General features: G+C 44.4%; 2 protein-coding genes across 7 annotated transcripts in view; one reads left to right on the top strand and one right to left on the bottom strand.

The window, feature by feature from the left end:
• Positions 1-27,632, bottom strand: part of LOC109732028 (uncharacterized) — a 37,737-nt gene that overhangs the window by 5,632 nt on the left and 4,473 nt on the right. For 2 of the 6 annotated variants that reach the window (XM_073508866.1, XM_073508870.1), the window contains one exon: positions 15,615-16,772. In XM_073508866.1, the coding sequence (XP_073364967.1) occupies positions 15,878-16,744 (867 nt within the window). In that variant the 5' untranslated portion in view covers positions 16,745-16,772 and the 3' untranslated portion in view covers positions 15,615-15,877. Of the gene's footprint in view, positions 1-345; positions 668-765; positions 1,158-1,239; positions 1,468-2,005; positions 2,075-2,423; positions 2,518-2,655; positions 2,789-3,106; positions 3,525-3,601; positions 3,645-3,862; positions 4,006-13,068; positions 13,639-13,748; positions 14,702-14,813; positions 15,029-15,111; positions 16,773-27,632 lie in introns of those variants that run through there. The other 4 variants (XM_073508857.1, XM_020291219.4, XR_012203131.1 and 1 more) reach the window with 4 other exon arrangements.
• Positions 10,739-12,040, top strand: LOC141041737 (uncharacterized). Its single transcript, XM_073508871.1, has 3 exons — positions 10,739-11,170; positions 11,275-11,412; positions 11,861-12,040. The coding sequence occupies exons 1-3, from the start codon at positions 11,075-11,077 to the stop codon at positions 11,948-11,950; spliced, it is 324 nt and encodes a 107-aa protein (XP_073364972.1). The 5' UTR covers positions 10,739-11,074; the 3' UTR covers positions 11,951-12,040.

Raw genomic sequence — 27,632 nt, 5'->3', positions numbered from 1 at the left:
ATGTTTTGTTGCGACACATTAAATTTAAATTGTGCCACCCATTTAGACCAATATTCCTAGATTTACTATGCCTAAATTAACTAACTAATACAACATCGGACTAAAATTTTGATTGATACACTAACACTGCATATCCAGATCAGGCGCGACAAAAAGCACGGCAAGAACAATTAAAGCCAATTAAAATCGAATTCTTCATCTAAAAAACAACTACATAGGCCAGAAGTAACGATGTATATCATATACCAAGTTCATGGAATTGATTTCTGCACAAGAGCGTGAGTTCAATTTTCACATGTAAAGATTGCTAAACCATTAAACAGATTAGCCTAGTCGCAACAATACCTTTTCGTCCAAGAGCCACCGTTGTACTTTCCAAGGCCAACTCCTTCCTCACCCCCCTCTTCCAGCATAGTATATGAATGCTGCAGCACATCTGAATCAGCCACAATGTCAGTGTCCCTAGAGTACATATCGTCCAGCTTTTTTGTCTCTGTTGTGCATCCTGAGTAGCTTCCGCCCCCCACGACCAGGTGAACAACTTGCTCACCAGCATCTTCTGAATGCTTTGGAATTAGCAGCAGGAGAGCAAGATCTTTCTCGAGGATGCCATTGAGCTAAAACTCCAACGGCAAACATGTTGCCAATATAACCGCTCCTCGGCAACCTACAAACGCAGGATTCCAACCATCAGGCATCAGCTACCCTGGATCTAGCAAAAGGTAAATAAAAAGCTCATGACACCAAGGGGAGGGTGTTGAATGCCTTGCCAATGCCATATTTAACCGGACAGTACAAGCATTATTCCATTCAATCGACCTCTTCGAAGAAGAACTCGAGGCCTTCCATGGACGCAGCCGCTCCTGCTCTGTTCTTGAGTGGGTCCGAGACAGAAGATATGCGTCGAACAGGTGGAAGGAGGGGGGTGAGAAAGAGCAACAGTTCCTGCTGCTTTGTCCCCGATCCAGTTAACAAGCCAAAGTACTGGCCCGGCCAACTTCAAAGCACCACACCACAGACACCTTCGGTTCCCCCTCAAGTCTTACCAGTCACGGGTGTCGGCGCAGCAGGGTTGGCTTCGCCCGTCCGCAGCACAACGAGAGGGACCGGATTTGGGTGTTCTAGGCTGGCGGCGAACTCCTCCCCGGAGTGGGAACCTACAGCACACGGACGGATGTGGAATCTCCAGATCTAAATCTATGGAATCTCCAGATCTAAATCGAGGAAGGAGGCACTAACCTGTCGACGAAATCCAGCAAAAACTCTCGACCACCGTCTTCCATTAGTTCGTCGCCGGCGAAGGACAGCGTCCGCCGCAGCTAATGAACGGATTTTGGTAGGGTTGTCCTGGGGCTGGGGGCGGTGCGGGGGAATGGGATTGGGGGGATGCGCATGTGTGTGTTTCGGATGGGGGCCTCAGCGGCTCAGAATTGAACACAACTATCTGGGCCACGGACCAAGACGCCCGCGCGCTCATGGCCTGCACGCGCATACGATTTGGGCCCACGACCACGCACTATTCCATACCGTATACAGACCGTACATCCTTTTTCCAGCGCCTCCTGTCAGGCTGCTCAGAGCGAATTACTCGAATCCCAAGCAAGGGGCGGACGCCAGCGGTTTCGGGCTCAGCTGAGCTCGAGCACCGAATCGCTGCTTCCGCATTCATGGCTGTATATAATTTTCACAAGCTGCGATTATTTTGTCAGGGACTCATGGCTGTATATAATTTTCACAAGCAGCAACCCCTATGTGACAACCTACCCTCCAGTGACAAAGCTATAAACTATCCAATGGACCAAAATGAAGCTTTCGACATTCTGGACATGCCTATCACCATTTTTTTAGTCTCTCTGTGGGCTCTTCAAAATAGGGAAGAATACAAAGTTTCTTAAAAGCACACATGTTCAGAACCAAATGTAGATGAAATAAAGCTCAACAATCAATATGCTATGCTAATTAACCAATTTAAAACCAAGATGGAATAAAAACAGCTTGTACATACCCCTAGAAATTGGTTCTGAACGCGCAATGCAGTCTCTTCTAATTGTTGTTGTAGCGATTCCCATCAAAACTGCAAATGAGAGGTAAGATTCAGAAAACTCTTACATTCATGAACATAACTATTTGTAGTGATTCCCATCTAAACTGCAAACGAGAAGATAAAATTCAGAAAACTCTTACATTCATTAATATAAATATTCACAGGTCAACTATATAGAAAGAAAAAGGCGTTCATTAATATAAATATTCACAGGTCAACTATATAGAAAGAAAAAGGCACTTTCTTTTCATCTAAAAGGACTTTACCAACACATCAATACCATGTATGCAATCTGGACAAGCTAGCAAGAGTTAGATGCAAAGGTTACATGAACTAACTGGACATGCCAAAATAGTAACCCCTCTTCCGGTGAACATACCTGAAAAATGACATCTTCGAGTTGCTCCTACTTCCTCGTTCGAGCTCTCTATATCAGCCACTGACCTCCTCATCCTCATGGTGCTCCCCTCAGCCTGCAATTTCAGCGGACAGGGAGGTCCAGGAAGAAGAAACAAGTGGAAGAACAGAAATAGTGAAAAAGAAAAGAAAACCGAGGTGTCTTGCAGGTGGAGAGGATGACCCGGGCAGCGGCGGCGGCGGCGGCGCGATACCTCAACCAGGTGGCGGCCACTCCAGCATGGTACATGGGGAGGCATGGACGCGTGGACTGACAGTGATGCTCATGTCGATGAAGACGATGAGACGGCGCCGGTATTTATTTATCAAAGTTTTTTCATCAATTATCTGTAGAACAAAAAGAGAGATGAAGGAGAACATGTCAGAATGCAGAATTACCTCAGATATTCAAGCATACTAACTGAAGGAGCTCCTTAACAAACACATGAATTGCAGGCCTAAATCTGTAAGGAATATTTCCAGATCTTCTATTCCGAAATCAGCTAAATATTGCAATAGGAAAAAATGCATGGATAAAAAGCTTGCCTCAGACATCCCATACTCTTTCTGAAGACCTAAATCTAAAATACATATCGCTAGTGATTCTATTCTCAGATCAAATCAAATAAATAAGAGATAAAGGGGCAGAGAAAGAGAAAGATGAACCTGGGTATGGAGCCAATGGCGAGGAGGGTGCCGAAAGCTAGTGAGAGCAAGGGGAGGGAGAGAGAGGAGGAGGCCGGCTTCACCATCTGCTCTGCTCGCGGCAAGGGGAGGGGGAGAGAGGAGGAGGCTGGCTGCACCATCTTCTCTGCTCGCTCCTCTGCACTTACCCATACGCCTGTACTTACCCATACGCCGGGGTTCTGGTCCAAGCCGGAGAAGAGCAGCGGCCATTTGAGGCGACCTTGGTTACCCTCCGTCTTGTTCACCGGCCGGTGCTAGACAAGGAGAGATAAAGCCCCGGTGTTCTGCCCCTACTGAGGCATCTCTGCTCCAGCGCGGGCAGAAAGGATGGGGCCGGCGGCACGGGGAGAAAGGAGGGGGCCGACGGCACAGTCAAAATCGAGCAAGCAGCATCTAACTGAACGCAAACATCATCTCAGTTCAGTGAATAAAGCTATGGAACTGGTACATAGAATGAGTAAGGAGTGAACTCGCCAGGTTATGTTGCATGAGTGTGGTGAGATGAGATGATAATGACCTGCAGGAGAAAAAGGGATGCCAAAAAATTTCAGTTCATTGAAGCTAAACTTCAGAAAAAGATGAAATACTTGAGTAAAAACCTAAGCACAAAATCTTCGCCTCAGCCTGCTTGGATTTTTATCAAACACATAGCAAGCATAGATAAAACAGAATCCACAGAAATAAAGCTGAGAATTTGTGGGGATCAGATCAAAAGAGAGAGACGACTGTGGGTACCTGCGAGGCTGCAACAGGGCATACGTTCCATGCGAGCTTAGCTGCAGCGGCCGCCTGCGCTGCTCCTATTGCTGCGCTTACAGCAGTTAAACTAGCAGCATTTTGTGGCGGCGCAACTTGAATTAGGACAGCACAAAGCAGGGCTACAAAATAAACATTCGAACTCGAATTACAATAGAACATAGCCGGTCAGCGAAAATGAATAAATGTATCTGTAGGCAAGAGAAACAGAGCAAGAGACAACTTGAGAACATAACGATTTTAACTGATTCCGACTCACTGCCAACATGGTCTGGGCTTAAATTAAATTTGCAATCACAAGGAGGGCAGAAGCAAATAACCTAAATCAAAGACATGAACAACCAATGCAGATCATCAAGAAGATAAGTCAACCCTGCCCCTAAGCATATAATCCCATGTTTTAGAGAAACAACCAATAATAATAATAATCCTGTTAGGAATAAGCAACTTGTATTCCCATGAGGCCATAGGCCGATATATATACATGTACAGGTGTGGAACATATGCAGAAAACCCCTTATACAACGGGATAAATACAAAGGGATACATGACTTATATTATAACTCTAACACCCCCCCTCAAACTCATGATGGAGGAACAACACTGAGTTTGGAGAGATAAAAGCCATGTTGTGCTCTAGTCTGGGCCTTCGTCAGGAAATCCGCCAACTGTAACTCGGAAGGCACATACTGAAGAGCAATAACTTGATCCTGCACACCAGCGCGCACATAGAAAGCATCAACACCAATATGCTTGGTGAGCTCATGCTTCACAGGATCGCGCACAATGCTAATAGCACTTGTACTGTCAGATAAGAGCAGAGTCGGTGTAGTAACAGAAACACCAAAATCCTGAAGTAACCACCGGAACCAGGTCACCTCTGCCGTCAAAAGAGCCATGGCTCGCAACTCAGCCTCAGCACTCGAACGGGAAACTGCAATCTGTTTCTTCGTCTTCCAGGCAATGAGAGAACCGCCAAGAAAAACACAGTAAGCAGAAAGTGAACGGCGATCAAAAGGATCACTAGCCCACGTAGCATCCGAATAGGCCTGAAGCTGTAAAGAACTGGAGCTAGGAAAGAATAGACGGTGAGAGATCGTGCCCCGAAGATATCGGAGAACACGAAGGAGATGACTATAGTGAACCGATGTGGGAGCGGAGACAAACTGACTCAGAATATGAACCGGATAAGAGATGTCCGGACGAGTGACAGCTAGATAGACAAGACTGCCAACGAGATGACGATAACGCGTCGGGTCAGGGAGAGGATCACCATCAGTAGCACGGAGGTGAACATTGAGCTCCATAGGAGTCTCAACAATGCGCTTGTCAGTGAGAGCAGCACGAGCAAGAAGATCCTGGATATACTTTTCCTGGGATATAAAAAAGCCATCAGAGGTAGAAGAGAGTTCAATCCCAAGAAAGTAGCGAAGAGGTCCAAGATCAGACATAAGAAACTGCTCACTAAGACGGGCCTTTACAAAGGCAATATACTCGGGGTCATCCCTAGTGATGATCATGTCATCAACATAGAGAAGAAGAAGAGTCCGACCACGAGGAGAAAGGTGAATAAACAAGGCTGGATCATGAGCACTTGCTGAAAAACCAGCAGTAGCGACCACAGAGGCAAAACGCTCAAACCAGGCGCGAGGGGCTTGCTTAAGGCCATAGAGAGAGCGACGAAGACGACATACTATGCCATCAGGAACAGGATACCCAGGTGGTGGCTGCATGCACACCTCCTCACGCAGCTCACCATTAAGAAAGGCATTCTTAACATCAAGCTGAGATATAGACCAGTGACGTGCAGAGGCAACGGCAAGAAGTGTACGAACAGCGGTCATATGGGCCACAGGAGCAAAAGTCTCGTCATAATCACGACCATGCTCCTGCTGAAAACCACGAGCCACAAGACGAGCTTTGTGACGCTCAAGAGAACCATCGGAGCGAGTCTTAATCTTGTAGACCCACTTACAAGTGATGGGACGGACTCCGGGAGGAAGAGAAACAAGATCCCAGGTACCAGTGCGTTCAAGAGCAGCAATCTCCTCTGCCATCGCAAACTGCCATTCAGGATGAACAACAGCCTGACGATAAGAAGTCGGCTCAAGAACAGCAGCACCAGCGGTGGGGAATCCAAAGCGATCAACAGGCGGACGAGGACGAGAACGCAAGCCATAAGTAGGCTGAGAGGAAGAGGACGACTCATCCAAGGAGGCATCCACAGGTCGTGAACGACGAGTGTAATGCTGAGGAAAGGATGGAACAATAGAAGGAGGAATCGCCGAGGTAGAATCGGGGGGTGGTGACGAAGAAGTCACCGGAGATGAAGGTGTAGAATCCGGTGACATGCTAGGCGAGGAGACCGGAGAAGATGGTGGCTGCAAATCGACTAGAGGTGGAGAAGCAGAGGGAGTGGAACGAATAGGCACAGGCGCGACGGGGGTGATAGGTGAGTCAGGAAAAGTGAGGAAAGAGATATCCTCCACTGAAAAAATCGAGGAAGATGGGCGTGGGTAGAAGGGACGAGACTCATCAAAAGTCACGTCTCGAGAGATACGCATCCGACGACCGATAGAATCCCAACAACGATAGCCCTTATGCTCATCACTGTAGCCTAAGAAGACACACTCAACAGACTGAGCGGTCAGTTTGGTGCGTTCGCGAGGGGCAAGAAGAACATAGCAAACACAACCAAACAAGCGAAGCATCGAATAATCAGGAGAACGATCAAAAAGACGCTCAAAAGGAACGCCACCCTGCAAAGCAGCGGACGGCTGAAGGTTGATGAGATAGGCGGAAGTGGAGATAGCCTCGGCCCAAAATTGAGGCGGAAGAGAGGCGGCGATCATCATCGCACGAGCCGTCTCAAGAAGGTGACGATGCTTGCGCTCAGACACGCCATTCTGAGCATGAGCACCAGGACAAGAGAACTGGGCAAGAGTACCCTGCTCAACAAGGACACCACGCAACATCTTAGAGATATACTCGCCAGCGGAGTCAGCACGAAAAACACGAATGGGTGAAGAGAACTAAGTATGAACCATGGCAGCAAAACGCTTATAAATAGACAACACCTCACTACGAGAAGTCATGAAATAAAGCCATGTGTAACGAGAGAAATCATCTATGAAAATAATATAGTATTTATGACCACCTTTCGAAGCGAAAGGAGCCGGACCCCATACATCAGAATGGACTAAATCGAAAGGACGCTTAGACACTGACTCACTATGTGAATATGGTAACTGAATCTGCTTGCCAAGACGACAACCCTGACACTCTAAAGAGACATCTCCTGAGACAGACCCCAGAAGACCTCGACGAACTAAAGACGATAACCGAGAACCACACAGATGACCAAGTCGATGATGCCACTGCTTGAAGGAACCAGTAACAGAGGCGACAGAAGCGGAGGGACTGGCGATGGTGGTGGCAGCGGAAGGAACATGAAGCCAGTCCAACTCCCAAAGACCCTGAGAATCACGGCGGCGAGGGCCAGCCCCAACCAGAGTGTGCGTGCGACGGTCCTGGACAGAACAAGAGTCAACGTCAAGGATGACACGACAACCAGAATCAGTAAGTTGACCAGCAGAAAACAGATTCATGGTAAGTCGAGGAACATGAGCAACATCAGGAACAGAATAAGGAGTGGAAAGATTGCCTCTACTAGCAATAGAAAGTGGAGTACCATCAGCAGTGAAGACATGAACAGGAGAATCCAGCGATCGAAGAGAGGACAAAGCGGAAGAATGAGAAGACATATGAAAAGAAGCTCCAGAGTCCAGAACCCATGGGGATGTACCTGACTGTGTAGAGGGCGGTTGCTCAGTGCGGAAAGCATCAGTCACAGAACCAGCAGTACCCGTCGAGGAAGAACCTGAAGCCGCGAGCAGACGCTTAAGTCTCAGAATATCCTGCTCAGTCAAAGCAATAGCTGAAGCTGTCGAGGGAGATGACGAAGTCCCTGAGGAGGATGATCGCGCCTTGCGCAGGTGTTTCCGCTTTGTGTAGCACTGGGACTCAATATGACCATCATTGTTGCAGTAGTCACAATGTGGACGGGGGCGACCTGAGCCTCCAGAAGGAGTGGGCAAGAGCGGCGGAGCACTCGAGCGAGAATGGGTCGGTGCAGCAGGTGGAGTGGAAGAAGCCCGAGTAGCGAGCACAGAGGGAACCTCCAGCAAACCAACACCACGTAAGCGAGTCTCCTCAGCACGAATCTCTGAAAGCGCCTCCATGAGAGAAATACAGCCACGAGCAAACAACTAAGCACGCCGGGGCTCAAACTCCTTACGGAGCCGAGACAAGAACTCGTAGACGCGATGAAACTCCAAATTGGCCTGGACAGCCTGGCAGCAGGGGCCAGTACGAAGACCAGCACTGCGGAGAGAATCAAGCTGGCGCCAGATAGCAGAACTCTGTGCATAAAAGTCATCAACAGTAGAGTCACCCTGCTGAAGAGCATGCTCCTGACGAACCACAGAAAGGTATAAGGCATCACCAGAGGGCTCATAGCGCTGACGAAGACAGGTCCACATCTGAAAGACAGTAGGAAGACCCAGAAACTCAGAAGCAAACTGAGGCAAAACACTGGCAGTGAGCATCATCATCAAGCCACTGGGTGTAAACAGACAAAGCACCATGATACGTCTGAAGAGCCTCCTCATAAGCCAAAACCCTCTCATCATAAGCACGATCAGCAGCCTCATCAGCAAGCTTAGCCGCATCCTTGGCGGCCTGATTAGCGTCCGTACGAAGAACCGGTGGAGTCGGCGGAGTAGGGGCCACCGGAGGAACCGGACGTGGCGGACAGCAGACCTCGCCAGAAAGAACACCCCAGAGACGGATGCCACGCATGTGAATGCGCATGAAGCCAGCGAACTCGGTGTACTTAGTACCATCGAAGATCACCGGACAGCGAGGGACAGCAACATAGCCCGATGCAGCAAACATTTTTTTTAGCAGAGATCCGAAATCAACAGAATCCGACGAGAGAGCTTCCAATCGGGAACGGGAGGGGATCGGGGAGCGGCAGGCAGTCGATCAAGGGGCAGCTGGCAGTCGGCGGCTGAAGAACCGCAGGGGCCAGGGCCGACTGGAGAGGAGATCGACAGGAGATCAAGGCCGGCTGGAGACGAGCCCCATGCTTCGATCGAGCAGCGGGAGCAGGAGATCGGGGGCGCCTGCGGGAGTCCGGGGCTGGCGGGAGCAGGAGATCGGGGCCGGCGGGACGAGCCCCCTGCTTCAATCGAGCGGCAGGAGCAGGAGATCGGGGGCCTGCGGGACGAGCCCCCTGCTTCGATCGAGCAGACGAAGAGGAGATCGAGCGGGGTTGGAGATCGATCGGGATGTAGAGACGGATCAAACGCACGAGTTGCAGCATGCAAAAAATTGACCTAGCTCTAATACCATGTTAGGAATAAGCAACTTGTATTCCCATGAGGCCATAGGCCGATATATATACATGTACAGGTGTGGAACATATGCAGAAAACCCCTTATACAACGGGATAAATACAAAGGGGTACATGACTTATATTATAACTCTAACAAATCCAAATCAGAATCTTTCGAGACTAAATTATTGGACTGAGCAAGCGAAGAAGTTAAATCAAGAGGGTCCGAGAATTTGCGATCATCCAAAGATTCAGAGGGATCAAAAATACAGTTCGACAACAAAACATCATCCAATAAGATTTGAGGAAAAACATAATGAACTATAACGATCGAAATTAGCAAGACCAAACATTCGCCCTTGGATTCATCTTTGCATAAGTACTATCCTACTGCTACAACTGCATCTAAATGAGCACAAACACATAATAAAAACGTGATCAGCTGCTCCAACAAGGCACACATATCACAGAAATTTCCATCTGTTCTAATTAATCCAAATCATCCTCCCATGATGATCTTGTACTCGTAACATTCCTGGGGAGGGCTAGCAAAATCATCAAAGTCTACCAACTACGATCCATTTGTATCATCTCCATGCTCATATCCATATGGGGCACATACAAGCTACTAAGCATAGGTCAAAATATCACAAATCCAAGTGCTCAAGTTATCTCCAACCTTGAATCCAACTAGTAATATCCAAGATTATCCAATAGTCCACCAATACCGCATTCATGCTAATCAAACTATACCTATATAAATCCAATATATCTCAGGTTGATCATGCTACACCCTAAAGTTCTCCAGTTTCAAGCTCATGTCAAAATATTACAAATCCAAGTGCCCAATCTCAAGTTTAACTCCGACCTAGAATTCAAGCAGATATATCATTGGACCTTACACAAACAACATTTCTATTACTCCAATAGCTTTGTTTTCTTCCTACTAATTCAATCCAAGATGATGTTGATCATATTACACTCGTATAAATCCAATATATCTTCTTGAATCCATAGATTTTCACAATCATGTTGATCATATTACACTCGTATAAATCCAATATATCTTCGATTGATCATACTCACACTAAAGTTCTCTAGTTTCAGTCTCTAAAGGTGTGAATCTAGTACAAATCATAACTATGATCCAACCAAGCCCACTATCATGGTTATCTAAGTCCAGTATAAAGCAAGCTTCCACTAGATGACCATAGATCCAAAAATTAGAAGTTATTTATCCATTAGATTTTTTCAAGATCACAAACACCTAAGTAAATCCAAATTGTTCCAAGGTTATTAAAGATCCATCTATCCACCAATATAATATCAATTCATAAGTACTACCCTCCTACTACTACTGCATCTAAAGGAGCACAAACATAATAAAAGCAAGATCAGCTGCTCCAACAAGGCTCATACGAGTGAATTGCAAAAAACATCGACATTGAAGGCTAGGGTTGCAGAAATCACAAGTCTCTAGTTTTGTGCCCAAAAACACTAATTCCCAGGCTAATTTTTTGCAGAAACCACAAGTCGCTCGGTTCGTTCGTTTTAAGTGGGATTATGACAGGTGGGGCCCGCTTTTGTCGACGTGGTATAACTGTTCATCCGTTTCACTCGTTAGACGCCGTGCGCGGGCCGACTCGAGCCGGAACCCTTTTGACCGGTCCCTCCCTCGAATCGTTACAGGCCCACCCACCCCAACCCTCATTCGCTCGCGCTCTCTGCTCCCACTCGTTCGCCGCCGTCGACCCGTCCACATCTCCGACCGCCGCCGCCGCCACCGCGTCGCCATGGTTTCCTGGAGTGAGGATGATGACAGCAGTGAAGGTGAGCACGGCAGGTATTACCAGTACGCCACCTCAGGTTCAGACGACGGCATCGTGAAGGTGAGTTGGTAGAAATAGGGTTACGGTTTGGATTTGGGGATTTTCCTCTTGAGCTAGATCTGAAGTTTCCTTCCCAAATCTCTTGCTTTCCTTTGCACGTGCAGATCCCTGCTACCACGGATGACTCCGAATTCGAGGGCAATGATTATGTTTTGTGCCATGAACACCGGAAGCGAGCAGAAAGACTTGTTGCTTTCGAGGGCATCCATACTGGCAGGAGGTTCCTTGCTTGTGCTGTGAAGGTATGTGTCAAATTTCTGCTAATTAGCTGCTGTGGGCATCCATATTGGTCATTGTTTAGTACTGATTTTGGTAGTTAGCAGATCTGTCTTGTTGGCTCAGTGAAGTCATTGTATTTATGTGAGCATATGTGCAGAGTGTTGTGGCATGTTCATTTGTTTATATGTGAGCATATGACAGTGTGGATAAGTGAGGTCATTTGTTAATATGTCAGCATGTGACAGTGTGGACAAGTGAGGTTTGTTTATATGTCAAGCATGTGCATGGGTTTGGAAGCACTCATTAAAAATTGTTATTAAGTATTGCTGGCCTAGTTGCTTTTAGTTAGTAAGCACTCATTATTTAGATTGCCTAATTGTTGGTACTGGTTGGAGTGCCTACTTGTTATTAGTAAAGAACTCATCTTGGCATGTAGCTCATATCTTGTTGTTTAACACTGTAATTTAACAGGATGGTAAAAACTGTGGACTAGTTGAATGGGTTGATCCATCTTGGCCAGCTACAATGGAGAATGCACTGTCCAAGTTGTGGGATATGTAGTGGAAGCTTGCTTTATACTGGACTTAGATAAACCATGATCAAGAGAAACAGGACTGAGGACAATCTGACGAACTCATTTGCTGTTCACAAACTGACACAAGAGAAGATCAAGCTGCAGGCCAGTTATGACAAGTTGGTTGGAGATGTTCAAGCCCTTCTGGATGAGAATGAGAGGAGGGCCCAGATGGAAAGGAAGCCTGATGAGAGCAAGCTCCAGGAGAAGTATGACATGGTTAAGAACCTGACAGTATCTCAAGCCAGTGTCATTAGGAACATGAAGTTGAAGCTTGCTGAAGAGAAGACTAAGTTGCAGGCCCATATTGATGAGCTTGAGAAGGTTGTGGAGCAGACCAAGGCCAAGCTGAATGGGATCAAGGCAATCTTAGATGAATGAGCCACACTGGGCAGTAATGGTCATGGAGTTCATGGTCATGTGTGGATCTCCTTATTAGTTATGTAATGGTCTTGTATGGATCTCCCAATTATGCTACTTATTAGTCATGTATGGATCTCCAAATTATGCTACTTATTAGTTATGTAATGTTCATGTATGGATCTCCCAGTTATGCTACATATTAGTTATGTAATGGTCATGTATGGATCCCCCAATTATGCTACTAATTAGTTATGTATTGCTTATGTATGGATCTCCCAATATGCTGAATGTGATGAATTTTGATGTTGATTTGTATATCTGAAATAGCCCTATACTCACTTGGGTGGGTTTTTTCGACGTCGGGGCACCCTAGACTCATTTAGGTGGTTTTTCGACGTCGAGGCACCCTAGACTCATTTAGGTGGTTTTTCGACGTCGAGGCACCCTAGACTCATTTAGGTTGTTTTTTGACGTCTGGGCACCCAAGACTCATTTAGATGGTTTTTTCGACGTCGAGGCACCCTAGACTCATTTGGGTGGGTTTTTTCGACGTCGAGGCACCCTAGACTCATTTAGGTGGTTTTTTCGACGTCGAGGCACCCTAGAATCATTTAGGTGGTTTTTTCGACGTCGTGGCACCCTAGACTCATTTAGGTGGTTGTTTCGACGTCGAGGCACCCTAGACTCATTTAGGTGGTTTTTTCGACGTCGAGGCACCCTAGACTCATTTAGGTGATTCAAGTTCAACAAGCATCAACATCATGCATTCAAGTTCAACAACCATCAAAAGGCAACAAAAGGCATCAACTGGTTCAACAACCATCAAAAGGCATCTAGTTCAACATCTGGTTCAAACCTGCCAACAAAGGCATCTAGTTCAACAGCCAACAAAGGCATCTAGTTCAACAGCCAACAAAGGCAACATCTAGTTACCATAAGCATATAGGTACTCTTTCATCTTGTAGGAAACTGTCCTCTTCCTTCCAGTCTGTCTTGGAGCATGAAATGTTCCCCTATGGCCTGCAGCAGATGTAGAAGATGTACCGGCTGGGGTAGTTTTCTTCCTGGGAGACCTCCCTGGAGGAGCAGTAGGTGCTGGGGTAGCATTCTTCCTGGGAGACCTCCTGGGAGGAGCAGTAGGTGCAATAGCAGCAGGTGCAGCTCTCCTCCTTGGAGGAGCAGTAGGTGTAGTTGCAGCAGGTGCAGCTTTCTTCCTGGGAGGAGCAGTCCCAACATCTGCTGTGCATGGAGATGGCCTCTTCCTTGTTGGTGCAGCAACCGTAGATGAAGCAGAAGCATGTGACCTGTTTGGCTGCATTTAAAAAACAGAAACAATCATGAACTATGAATATCAATTGAGACATAACTACAAAAACAGAAACAAAGATGCTATGAATATCATGAGCTGTAGATGAAGCTAACCTGATGCTGGTTTTGTCTCATAGCAAGAGCTGGTTTCAAGGGCTTGGAGCACACAGTGTATCTGTGCCCTACAAGTTTGCAGTTGCTACAAGTAATGGATGCCATCCTAGATGTATCTCTTGGTGCTGGCTTCTCAAATTGGTTTTTCCTCCTCTTTGTTTGTTGCTTCCCAACTTTGTCTCTGAAAACTGGAGGCTCTATGTCCTGAGTTCTTGACCTTGGCCACAGATTTGGACCAGGGACAGGAAATATGATATGGCCATATGCTTTTTTGTACATTGCCTTCTTGAAGAAATCATCAACAAAGTCTTCAGGTTGCAACTTAGCTTTCACAATTGCAGAGACTGCATGATTGCAAGGCATAGCAGTCATATCCCATTTCCTACATCCACATGTTCTGTGCAGCAAGTTCACTAAGTAGGTGTTATCTCCACTACACTAACTTGGTAAATGTTAGGACCAGCCATCAAAGATTGGCACCACCTTGAGTTGTACTTTGCCTCCTCTAACATCTCTGCATATGTTGGGCAAATCTCCCAATTTGCTGTCTCTGTCTTAGTTCTATTGGTGTTAAATTTGACCATCAATTTAGTCCTAATTCCTTCCAGCATGGTCTTTATTGGCTTCCCTCTAACATCTAGGATCATTTTGTTAAACACCTCACTGATGTTGTTCACAACTAGGTCAGTCTTGCATGTAAAATCCATTGCATGTCTAGCCCATGTATGAACTGGTACTTTATTAAGCCATGCCCAAGCTGCCTTACACTCGCTTTTCAAATCATTCATTGCAACTAGGTGTTCATTCTTAGTATAAGAGTAGCTAGCTGCATCCATGTGTTTCTTTAACTCATCACCTCTAAAACCAGCAGTTTGGAAATTCTGATAAATGTGTCTAAGGCAGAATCTTTGTGGACAATTGGGAAAAACATGGTTTACTGCATTTAAAAGGCCCTGTTGACACAATAAGAACTAGAGCTAAATATTGGTCCATTTGAATTGTTCACAAAGCAATGTGCATATGAAAAATTAATAGTACAATAGAAATATGAGAAGAGAAGTTTACCTTCTGCCTATCAGAAATGATAGTATAATACCCAAACTTTCCACTTTCTCCACCAAGTGCATCTTTCAGTTGTGTTAAGAACCAGGTCCAGCTGTCTGTGTCCTCTTTGTCAACAACTCCAAATGCTATAGGGTATATGTTGTTGTTTCCATCCCTTCCTGTTGCAGCAAGGATCTGCTGACCTGTTGACAGCTTGATAAAACAACCATCTACCCCTGCAAAGTGACAAATGTGAGAAGATAGTGTATTTAATATGGCCAAATAACAAAAACACTACACAAGTTACAACACAATGTACCTATGAATGGCCTACATCCATTTAAAAACCCTTCTTTGCAAGCATTAAGACAGTAGAACAGGCCATGGAACCTTGGGTTCTTGCTTGGGTGCTGTGGCAAATGCTTAGTGGTCACAACACATCTACTTCCTGGGTTTGTGTCCAAAACAGCCTGCAAATAATCTCTAATCCTAGTGTATTGACCTCTCTGGTCTCTTTGGACAACCTTCAATGCTTGTTTCCTAGCCCTATAGGCCATATGGGTTGAGATCTCTACTTCATATTTCTTCTTCAAATTCTGCATTATTGTGGTGATTGGTGTGCCAATATCAATTCTCAGCATATCCTCACACTGGTGTGCCACCCATTTTCCTGTGACCTTTGTATTCTCTGCTAGTGCTGGGCATGTGTGCAGAAAATTAGCCTTTCTGATGCAAAAAGTAGTTTCATTTGCAACAACAGAAGCTGCAATGTAGAAAGGACATTTTACATTAGTGCACACAACTATGATGTTGTCATTGCAGTTTCTGTGGAAGTCATAGTTCCTATTCTGACTTATGTGAAATGTCTGAAGTGCTCTCCTAAATTGGTACACATTAAGGAAACAAAGCTTTCTACATAACTGCTCCTCTGGGTTCTCTCTTTCTTTACTGTACCACTTCCTTGGTTGTGCTTTATATGCTCTGCTCTTCCTTCCATTGGGCAAAATAAAAGGTGCATTCTCAGCTCCATCATCATATTCCTGCTTCAAATCACCTACATCTATCTCCTCATCTGATGATGGTACCTACACATCCTCAAATCTTTGCTCCAAGCTTGAATGTGACCTCTTGGTTGGCCCTTTTCTTTTTTCCTTCTTCTTTGGTGGCTCCTGTTGTTGCTCCACCTGCTCCTCCTCATGCTCCATCTGCTCATCCTCCTCCACTTGCTCCACTTGCTCCACTTGCTCATCTTCCCCATACACTTCATCCACATCAGTGTCTCCTTCAAAATGAAGGAGTGGATCCTCTCTCTGCCTCCTCAAATCATTAAGCCTTTTAACAAAGTCCTCATCTGCATCCAGATCAGAGTCATCTTCAGTTAGAAGAACTGGTAGTTTTTGCTTAACCATTTGAACATGCTCAGATGCCTCCTTATGTTTCCTAAAGTTCTCAATCTTGGTTCTCCTCTTTAGCTCCATTAGTGTCTCCTGCTCATCTTGCTCCATAGCAATATCTAAGTTTGTGCTCTGCTGTGTGGAAAAGAACTGAAGTGGCTCTGACTGCCTCTGTTTATTTGATTTCTCAGGTGATCTGAATAGAACTCCAGAAGGATTGACTTCATAGACAAGTTTTTCTCCTAATTGACTCGAAGGAACCTGCTCCTCATACAAATATCCTGCATTCAAATCTGCAGGTCTTGGATCAGTGGCCCTAATCACTGTCAAATTCACTACAGTCTGATCCTTATTAGCAATATGGTCAAGCATTTCATCCACCTTGTCATCATCAGAAATTTCTACCAATCCTTCAATACCCACACCAGGCTCCCTCACAAAGTAAATGTAATCATTCAGCCCATATCCCTCTGTCTCTATTAATGCTACCAAATTGTGATATGTGATGTCTGAAATGCAGAGGGATCTCTTCAAGTTGTCTCTTTCATGAAAGTGCATTCTAACTTCCCAAACAGCATCGTCCAAACTAGACAACAAAATAAAACAACAATTCTAATTAACATTGCATAATTACTATAAAAAAGTTCACAGTAATATGCTATAATTAACACTGCATATTAACAAAATATACTATACTTTGCTCTTATTGGCACTGCTCTAATTAACAATGCATAACTACAAAAGAAGCTACTATACTTTCCTCTTATTGCCACTGCTCTAATTAACAATGCATAACTACAAAAGAAGCTACTCTAATTTGCCCTTTATTCGCACTGCTCTAATTAACAATGCATAACTACAAAATAAGGTACTCTAATTTGCCCTTTATTGGCACTGCTCTTATTAACAATGCATAACTACAGATGTAGATACTCTAATGTACTCTAATTAACACAGCATATTAACAATATAAGCTACTCTAATGTGTTCTGTATTGGCACTGCTCTAATTAACAGTTCACATTGCTACATATCAACTATATGAGTCTATGACAGTGGGCTATTCCCCTGCCCCCTCCCCCAAAATCAAATTGAGTGTTTCAGTACACAAGCTAGGGTTTAACACTGTAAATCAAAATAACCACACATACATACATCCCAAGATCCAGCCGCCGAATCCTAACCCTAACCCTAGAATCTGTACAAATGAGGTTAACTTACTAGACGCCGCCGAATGAAAAGCCCCACCGGCTTTCCGTCGGATCCGCCTTCACGGCCTGGCCCAAGATCTAGCCGCCGCGAACTCCAGCGAGTGCTGGGGGCTGGTGTTGGGGCTGTTGTCCGAAGGGGCGCCGGGGTTTGAGCTACCGCAGAGATCCGCCTCCAGTGGCCTGTCGTCTCCGCCACCGGCAGGCCCACCGCAGTCGCCGCCGCCACTCGCCGTCGCCATGTCTGAGAGGAGAGGGTGTGGGTAGGGGTGGGCATATAAACCGAGAACCGATCAACCGAACCGTATTAACCTGCACCGAAGCCGAACTGACCGACACCGAAATTCTCGGTACCATGCTCGGTTATCATTGGTGGAAAACCGAACTTTGTTCGGTGATTTCGGTCGTGGCCCTCTGTCAACCGAACTAACCGAGCAACCGAAGCCCCTCAACGCACTGAAACTGGTCGCCGCCCCCCGCCTGTGCCTCCTCCAAAATCAACGAAGCGCGGAAGGGATGCGTCCTTGCCGCCTCCCAAATCTCGTCTCCAAAAATCTCGGCGTGGATGATACCTTCCTCTCCGAAGACCGCAAGTCTCGCTCGATCTGTTTCCTGCCGAAATCCCTATATATAATAGGGATTGCATCAGCTTCCCCATCCCCATCCGCAGCTCTGAACTCTAGCCATAGGTGACGGCGCCGTCCGACGAAAATTGGTAGCGGAACTGTGGAAGAACAACGGCGGTCGGCTACTGCAAGCACGGTAACCCAGCAGCGGAATTCCTCACCCAACATGTGTACAGCGTACATGTTCAGTTCAATGGTGATTTGATTAGCGTACTGTTCAGTTCAATGGTTACACGTGCTTTGATTAGTTTTCCTCTCTGAATCGTTGGTAATTGACATTTGCGTTGTATTCTAGATGTCTTCAACGACAGAGGAGACCATGGGGACAAACGATGCAGCAGCAGGGTCCGACGCACAGAAAACTACTCTGAAGAAACACGCCGTTGTTTGCTTGTTCTTTCCCAGCCTGAACATGTCTCTGTCGCTAGAAAAAATGAAAAAAGAGGAAGCTCCTTTTCCAGCCGACCAGCCCATTGGGCAGCGCTGCAGCGCCCCAGCCCATGGGCTTTCTTGGGTGTGTTCGGTCCAAACCGACACCGAACCGATTCTAACGGTGGACCGAAGCCTCGGTTAGCCTAATTACCATTGACCGATCGGTGCTTGATTTCCTAGAACCGAATATTCCCAGCGGCCGAAGCACCGAACCGAACGGTTCGGTGTAACCGAACGCCCACCCCTAGGTGTGGGGGAGGGAAAGAGATGGAGAGATGGAGAAGAGCTGGCGGGGAGGGACCAGTCAAAAGGGTTCCGGCTTGAGTCGGCCCGCGCACGGCGTCTAACGAGTGAAACAGATGAACAGTTATGCCACATCGACAAAAGCGGGCCCCACCTGTCATAATCCCACTTAAAACGAGCGAACCGAGCGACTTGTGGTTTCTGCAAAAAATTAGCCTGGGAATTAGTGTTTTTGGGCACAAAACTAGAGACTTGTGATTTCTGCAACCCTAGCCTTCAATGTCAATGTTTTTTGCAATTCACTCGGCTCATACCACTGAAATTGTCATCTATTCTAATTAATCCAAATCATCCTCCCATGATGATCTTGTACGCGTAACATTCTTCGGGAGGGCTAGCAAAATCATCAAAGTCTACCAACTATGATCCATTTGTATCATCTTCATGCTCCATATGGGGCACATACAAGCTACTAAATTTAGGTCAAAATATCACAAATCCAAGTGCTCAAGTATCTCCAACCTATAATCGAACTAGTAATATCCAAGATGATCCAACATCCTACCAATACCACATTCATGCTAATCATACTATACCTATATAAATCCAATATATCTCAGGTTCTTCAAGCTACACCCTAAAGTTCTCTGGTTTTAAGCTCGTGTGAAAATATCACAAATCCAAATGCCCAATCTCAAGTTTAACTCCGACCTAGAATCCAAGCAGATATATCACTGAACCTAGCGCAAACAACATTTCTAATTACTCCAATATCTTTGTTTTCTTGCTACTATTTCAATCCAAGATGATGTTAGAGTCCATCAATTTTCACAATCTTGTTGATCATATTATACTCATATAAATCCAATATATCTCCGATTGATCATACTACACCTTAAAGTTCTCCAGTTTCAATCTCTGAAGGAGTGCATCAAGTACAAATCATAACGAGGATCCAACCAAGCCCATATCATGTTTATGTAAGTCCAGTATAAAGCAAGCTTCCATTGGATGACTATAGATCCAAAAATTAGAAGTTATTTATCCACAGATTTTTTTTCAAGATCACAATCACCTATATAAATCCAAATTGTTTCAAGATTATTAAAGATCAGTTTATCCACCAATATACTATCACTTCATAAATACTACCCTCCTCCTACTACTGCATCAAAAGGAGCACAAACACATAATAAAAGCAAGATCAACTCCTCCAACAAGGCTCATACCACTGAAATTGCCATCTATTCTAATTAATCCAAATCATCCTCCCATGATCTTGTACTCGTAAAATTCTTGGGGAGGGCTAGCAAAAGCGTCAAAGTCTACCAACTACAATCCGTTCGTATCATCTCCATGCTCATATCCATATGGGGCACATACAAGCTACTAAGCTTAGGTCAAAATATCACAAATCCAAGTGCTCAAGTTATCTCCAACCTAGAGTCCAACCTACATCTCAGGTTCATCATGCTACACCCTAAAGTTCTTCAGTTTCAAGCTCATCTCAAAATATCACAAATCCAAGTGCCCATTCTCAAGTTTAACTCCGACCTAGAATCCAAGCAGATATATCATTGAACCTAACACAAACAAAATTTCTATTACTCCATATATTACACTCATATAAATTTTCTCCGATTGATCATACTACACCCTAAAGTTCTCCAGTTTCAATCTCTAAAGGTAGTAATCATAACGATGATCCAACCATCTTCCTGCCATCCCCTCAACGCTTGGCTCCAAGTACAATGAATGACGTCAATGACACTCCGCTCCCAACAACGTTTTCATCCCTTCTGCCATACCTCATGTGCAATCCGCTCCATGCCAGTCCGTCCGGCATCCTTTGCCTGGCTTCGGGTTGCTCCCTAAAGTTCTTCATTTTCAATTTCTAAAGGTGTGAATCTAGTAGTAATCATAACTATGATCCAACCATATTCCCACCTTCCCCAATCGTCATCCCCTCGACACTTGGCTCCAACTACAATGAATGATCATGCTACACCCTAAAGTTCTCAAGTTTCAAGCTCATATTTAAATATCACAAATCCAAGTGCCCAATCTCAAGTTTAACTCCGAACTAGAATCCAAGCAGATGTATCATTGAATTAAACACAAACAACATTTCTATTACACCAATATTTTTGTTTTCTTCCAACTAATTCAATCCAAGATGATGTAATAGTCCATCAATTTTCACAATCAAGCTGATCATGTTACAAATTTTAATCCAATATATCTCCGATTGATCATACTAGACCCTAAAGTTCTCCAGTTTCAATCTCTAAAGGTGTGCATCTAGTACAAATCACAACTATGATCCAACCAAGCCCACTATCATGGTTATCTAAGTCCAGTATAAAGCAAGCTTCTACTAGATGGCTATAGATCCAAAAATTAGGAGTTATTTATCGACCAGATTTTTTTTCACGATCACAAACACTTAATTGAATCCAAACTGTTCCAAGGTTATTAAAGACCTATTTATCCACGAACATAATATCACTTGATAAGCATTACCCTCCTCCTATTACTGCATCTAAAGGAGCACAAACACATAATAAAAGCAAGATCAGCTGCTCCAACAAGGCTCATACCATTGAAATTGTCACCCATTCTAAGTAATCCAAATCATCCTCCCACGATCTTTTGCTCGTAACATTCTTTGGGAGGGCTAGCAAAATCATCAAAGTCTACCAACTACAATCCATTTGTATCATCTCCATGCTCATATCCATATGGCGCACATACAAGCTACTAAGCTTTTGGTCAATAGATCACAAATCCAAGTGCTCAAGTTATCTCCAACCTAGAATCCAACTAGAAATATCCAAGACCATCCAATAGTCCACCAATACCGCATTCATGCTAATCATACTATATACCTATATGAATCAAATACATCTCAGGTTCATCATGCTATACCCTAAAGTTCCCCAGTTTCAAGCTCATGTCAAAATATCACAAATCCAAATGTCCATTCTCAAGTTTAACTCCGACCTAGAATCCTAATTGAACCTAACACATACAACATTTCTATTACTCCAATATCTTTATTTACTTACTACTATTTCATGCCAAGATGATGTAATAGTCAATCAATTTTCAAAATCATCCAGATCATATTACACATATAAATCCAATATATCTCCGATTTATCATACTACACCCTAAAGTTTTCAAGTTTCAATCTCTAAAGCTGTGAATCTAGTAGTAATCATAACTATGATCCAACCATCTTCCCACCTTCCCCAATCGTCATCCCCTCAACGCTTGGCTCCTAGTACAATGAATGACGGCAATGACACTCCGCTCCCAATAACAATTTCATCCCTTCCACCATACCTCATGTGCAATACGCTCCATGTCAGTCCGACCGGCATCCTTTGCCTGGCTTCGGGGTGCGATGTGCGATGCCTCAATCCAACAACATCCCGTGTTTCCCTGCTGGGCGCCACCATAGCCACACAGGCAGTCGGCAACGCAATGGCTAACCCACGAGACACAGCCCGAGAGCACGACGTTACCTACCACCAAGGCCAAGGACGCACGGCGGGAGAACGTGTGATGTCGGATCAAGTCAGTGGCACGGAACCCGTAACAAGGTAAGGACATCAAGCCGAATTGGCGGGAAATGAACAATGCACGGGAGGTGTGGGAGAGGGTGTAAACCCTGTCAGCCGCATCGGCCTTTGCGCCAAGCCATTGTTGCAATGTCGATCTTCAAGCAATCGAGTAATACTTCTGATGCGCTTTCTCATTGCTCCTCTGCAACTACCTCAGCCTCCACTTGATTACTATAGATCCAAAAATTAGAAGTTATTTATCCACTAGATTTGTTTTCAAGATCACAATCATCTAAGTAAATCCAAATTGTTCCAAGATTATTAAAGATGTATTTATCTACCAATACAATATCACGTCATAACTACTACCCTCCTACTACATCTAAAGGAGCACAAACACATATTAAAAGCAAGATCAGCTGCTCCAAAAAGGCTCATACCACTGAAATTATCATCTACTCTAATTAATCCAAATCATCCTCCCGTGATGATCTCGTACTCGTAACATTCTTAGGGAGGGCTAGCAAAATCATCAAAGTCTACCAACTACAATTCGTTTGTATCATCTCCATGCTCATATCCATATGGGGCACATACAAGCTATTATGCTTAGGTCAAACTATCACAAATCCACGTGCTCCAGTTATCTCCAACCTAGAATCCAACTAGTAATATCCAAGATCATTCAATAGTCCACCAATACCGCATTCATGCTAATCATACTATACCTATATAAATCCAATACATCTCAAGTTGATCATGCTACACCCTAAAGTTCTCCAGTTTCAAGCTCATGTCAAAATATCACAAATCCAAGTGCCCAATCTCAAGTTTAACTCCGACCTAGAATCCAAGCAGATATATCATTGAACCTAACACAAACAACATTTCTATTATTCCAATATCTTTGTTTTCTTCCATCAATTTTCACAATCATGCTGATCATATTATGTTCATATAAATCAAATATATCTCTGATTGATCATACTACACCCTAAAGTTCTCTAGTTTCAATCTCTAAAGGTGTGCATCTAGTACAAATAATAACTATGATGTAACCAAGCCCACTGTCATGGTTATCTAAGTCCAATATGAAACAAGCTTCCATTGGATGACTATAGATCCAAAAATTAGAAGTTATTTGTCCACCAGAATTTTTTCAAGCTCACAATCATCTAAGTAAACCAAATTGTTCCAAGGTTATTAAAGATCTATTTATCTACCAATATAATATCACTTCATAACTCCTGCCCTCCTCCTTCTACTGCATCTAAAGGAGCACAAACACGTAATAAAAGCAAGATCAGCTGCTCCAACAAGGCTCATAATACTGAAATTGTCCTCTATTCTAATTAATCCAAATCATCCTCCCATGATGATCTTGTACTCGTAACATTCTTGGGGAGGGCTAGCAAAATCAAAGTTTACCAACTACGATCCATTTGTATCATCTCCATGCTCATATCCATATGGGACACATACAAGCTACTAAGCATAGGTCAAAATATCACAAATCCAAGTAATTAAGTTATCTTTAACCTCGAAACCAACTAGTAATATCCAAGATGATCCAATAGTCCACCAATACCGCATTCATCGTAATCATACTATACCAATATAAATTCAATACATCTCAGGTTGATCATGCTACACCCTAAAGTTTTCTAGTTTCAAGCTCATGTGAAAATATCACAAATCCAAGCGCCCAATCTCAAGTTTAACTCCGAACTAGAATCCAAGCAGATGCATCATTGAACCTAACACAAACAACATTTCTATTACGCCAATATCTTTGTTTTCTTCGTACTAATTCAATCCAAGATGATGTAATAGTCCATCAATTTTCACAACCAAGCTGATCATGTTACACATTTAAATCAAATATATCTCTGATTGATCATACTAGACCCTAAAGTTCTCAAGTTTCAATCTCTAAAGGTGTGCATCTAGTACAAATCATGACTATGATACAATCAAGCTCACTATCATGGTTAGCTAAGTCCAGTATAAAGCAAGCTTGCACCTGATTACTATAGATCCAAAAATTAGAAGGTACTTATCCACCAGAATTTTTTTCAAGATCAGAATCATCTAAATAAATTAGAACTGTTCTAAGGTTATTAAAGATCTATTTATCCACGAACATAATATCACTTGATAAGTACTACCCTCCTCCTATTACTGCGTTTAAAGGAGCACAAACACATAATAAAAGCAAGATCAGCTGCTCCAACAAGACTCATACCACTGAAATTGTCATCCATTCTAAGTAATCCAAATCATCCTCCCATGATCCTGTACTCGTAACATTCTTGGGGAGGGCTAGCAAAATCATCAAAGTCTACCAACTACGATCCGTTTGTATCATCTCCATGCTCATACCATATGGGGCACATACAAGCTACTAAGCTTTGGTCAAAATATCACAAATCCAAGTGCTCAAGTTATCTCCAACCTAGAATCCAACTAGTAATATCCAAGACCATCCAATAGTCAATTAATACCACATTCATGCTAATCATACTATACCTATATAAATCAAATACATCTCAGGTTCATCATGCTACACCTTCAAGTTCTCCAGTTTCAAGCTCATGTCAAAATATCACAAATCCAAGTGCCCATTCTCAAGTTTAACTCCGACCTAGAATCCAAGCAAATATATCATTGAACCTAACACAAACAATATTTCTATTACTCCAATATTCTTGACATTGACTCTTGTTCTGATTTAGGATCAGCACACTAGTGCTCTACTTTGTGTTGGCCCTCGACGCTGTGATTCGCACGGCCTCCGAAGCTTGCCGGGCGTCGCCTTCCCTCCGCTACCACATCCACCAATCTCTTCAACTCTCTTACCTTGTCTACCGACTCTTTGTGGCATCATCATCTCAGTTACATGTGTGGCTCTCGTCTCTCATCCTTAGAACGATGTCGTCTTCTAGGATTTGTCTCTCGCAATGTAACTTTAGACAGTCAAGTTTGTTGGCTGGGTAAACACGTTCAGTTACCATATCTTCATAGCAAGACTGCCTCAGCGTCCTTTCAATCCTATTCACTATGATGTTTGGGACCCAGCTCCCTTTGCCTCGAAAGGAGGCCATCGCCACTATATTATCTTTACAATTATTTCTCTCGACACAAGTCGATATATTTTATGCCTTCTTGTAGTGAAGTCTTATCTATCTATAAGAAGTTTGCCGCCTTGGTTCATACCCAGTTTTCCACTACTATCTGTCTTTCATGCAGATACAGCTTGTGTGTATCTCTCTCATTTGCTGCGCAGATTCCTTGTTGAGCAAAGCACATTTGCTCGGTTCTCTTGTCCCGGTGCTCATGCTTAGAATGGGGTTGTTGAGCGCAAGCATCGTCACCTTTGTGAGGCAGCTAGCGCGTTGATGATCATAGCCACCTATCTCATCAACATTCATCCTCCTCAACTCTACAGAGTGACATTCCTCTCGAGCATTTTTCTGAGCATTCTCCTAACTATTTGGTTGAGCGTCAACTTCATTTGTTTGGTTGTGTTTGCTATGTTCTTCACGCACCAAACTGTTTGATCAATCTGTTGAATGTGTCTTCTTAGTTTAAAGTGATGAGCACAAGGGCTATCGGTGTTGGGATCTTGTTAGTCGTCGATTGCGCATTTCTTGAGATGTGACTTTCGATTGAGTCTCCTCCTTTCTATCCACGTCCATACTCTCCTTCAGCCTCCCCCATTGAGGATATTTCTTCCCTCAATTTTCTTGATACACTTATCACTCATTTATTGCCCTCGCCCACCTATCCCAGCTTATCCTCCCGTACTACTGTTATAGATCCCACACGTCGCCACCTGCGGCTTCCCCACCTCGTTCATTACCTGAGGCTACCTCACCTCGCTCATCCATGAGGTTTCCCCGATGAGTCCCCCTTATCATCTTCACTAAACTTGTGGTCCACGTGTTGTGATCCTTCTAATGAGCCATCTCCCTCGACTACTATGGCCTTTCCTGGTGGCAACGCACCACCTAAAGCTCAGCCTACTTATGGCTTCCGAGCTCGCTCGCTTCTGCCTATTGACCGCTATGGTTATTGGTTATTCTGGCGTCGCTTTTCTCGAGACGACTTCTTACTATGACGAATTTGTTCATCATGAATTACAGCATGCGATTGTAGAGAAGATTGTTGCTCTTGCATGCATAGGCATGTGGGATATCATTTCTCTTCCTCCCTGTTGCATGAGGTCTACATATAGCCACCACCGGAGATGGCTCTTTTATGGCCATAAGCAAACCCCTCGTGCCTAGTTGGAGTTTTGTCTCAGTGGTGATTGTGGCTAGTTTTCGGCGAGTGCTCATGATCCTACACTTCTTACCCACCTTTCAACTCATGGTCAAACTCTTCTTCTATATGTCGATCATCACTGCGATGACTCTTAAGTACATTGCCTTTGTGAAGGCTCATCATAGTGGGTTTCTTATGTCTGATCTTGGTCCTCTTTGCCACTTCCTAGGGATTGAGATTTCTTCTACCTCTAATGGCTTCTTATCAAGCTCATCATCACATGCGGCTTTCCCGCCTCGTTCATTACCTAAGATTACCTCACTTGGCTCATCCCCTGAGGCTTCCCTTCTCTACTACACTGGTCGTCCACATGTTGTGGATTCTTCTGATGAGCCATCTCCCTCGACCGTCTTGCTCTGCCCTCCATTATATGCTCTGCCGCATTGTCGTCGCGGCTAGGATGGTAGCAAACTCACTAGCGCCGATGCCTTTCGCGCGACATCGCTAGAGACTTCATCCTCTCAAGTTGCATGAACGGCCGGAGGGGACACTGACACCATGGCTGCTAGCATTCCCTCTCTCGGATCATGAAGTGTATGGGAGTGAGACTAATAGAAATACGGGAAAGGAGACAATTACTAGCGTATTAGGGGAATGAGGCCCAAATAGAAGTGTTGAGATGCCCACTACCAAAATGGTTGGTGTATTCTTCTCCAAAGTGGGCTACTACCAGACATGATGGGCACATCGATCCATATAGTGATTTTCATGACGGTTATCATCAGGATACTCAATACAACAACAGTTGCCCGAGCTTGCCATCAAACATGCTCGCCGAAGATTTGGCTGATGTACAGGGACAGTCAGATTAAGCGTTTTAGCAAGCATGTGGTGGCAGTAGTGTGGATGCTCCACATAGTTGCAGCTTGCCGGGTTTGACCACACGCCAAAGATGCAGCTAGCCTTCAGCCTACATTGGTTTGCAATGGTACGCCTCCTCTTACTACTTCATATGGAAAATTGCAGTATTGAGTTGATTTCTCTTGCCCAAGCAATTGCAGTTTGTATTGAAAGTACGCTTCTCTGGCCCCACGCAAATAGTT

Source organism: Aegilops tauschii, chromosome 1 (assembly GCF_002575655.3).
Source record: "Aegilops tauschii subsp. strangulata cultivar AL8/78 chromosome 1, Aet v6.0, whole genome shotgun sequence".
Lineage (NCBI taxonomy): Eukaryota > Viridiplantae > Streptophyta > Magnoliopsida > Poales > Poaceae > Aegilops > Aegilops tauschii.
Note: the sequence above shows the minus strand (reverse complement) of the source record. Positions and strands in the feature narration are given on the sequence as shown.

Coding starts and splice junctions, on each gene's coding strand:
- LOC141041737 (XM_073508871.1), top strand. CDS start 11,075: ATGGTTTCCTGGAGTGAGGATGATGACAGCAGTGAAGGTGAGCACGGC. Junction 11,171..11,274: donor CAGACGACGGCATCGTGAAG/GTGAGTTGGTAG, acceptor TTGCACGTGCAG/ATCCCTGCTACCACGGATGA. Junction 11,413..11,860: donor TCCTTGCTTGTGCTGTGAAG/GTATGTGTCAAA, acceptor GTAATTTAACAG/GATGGTAAAAACTGTGGACT.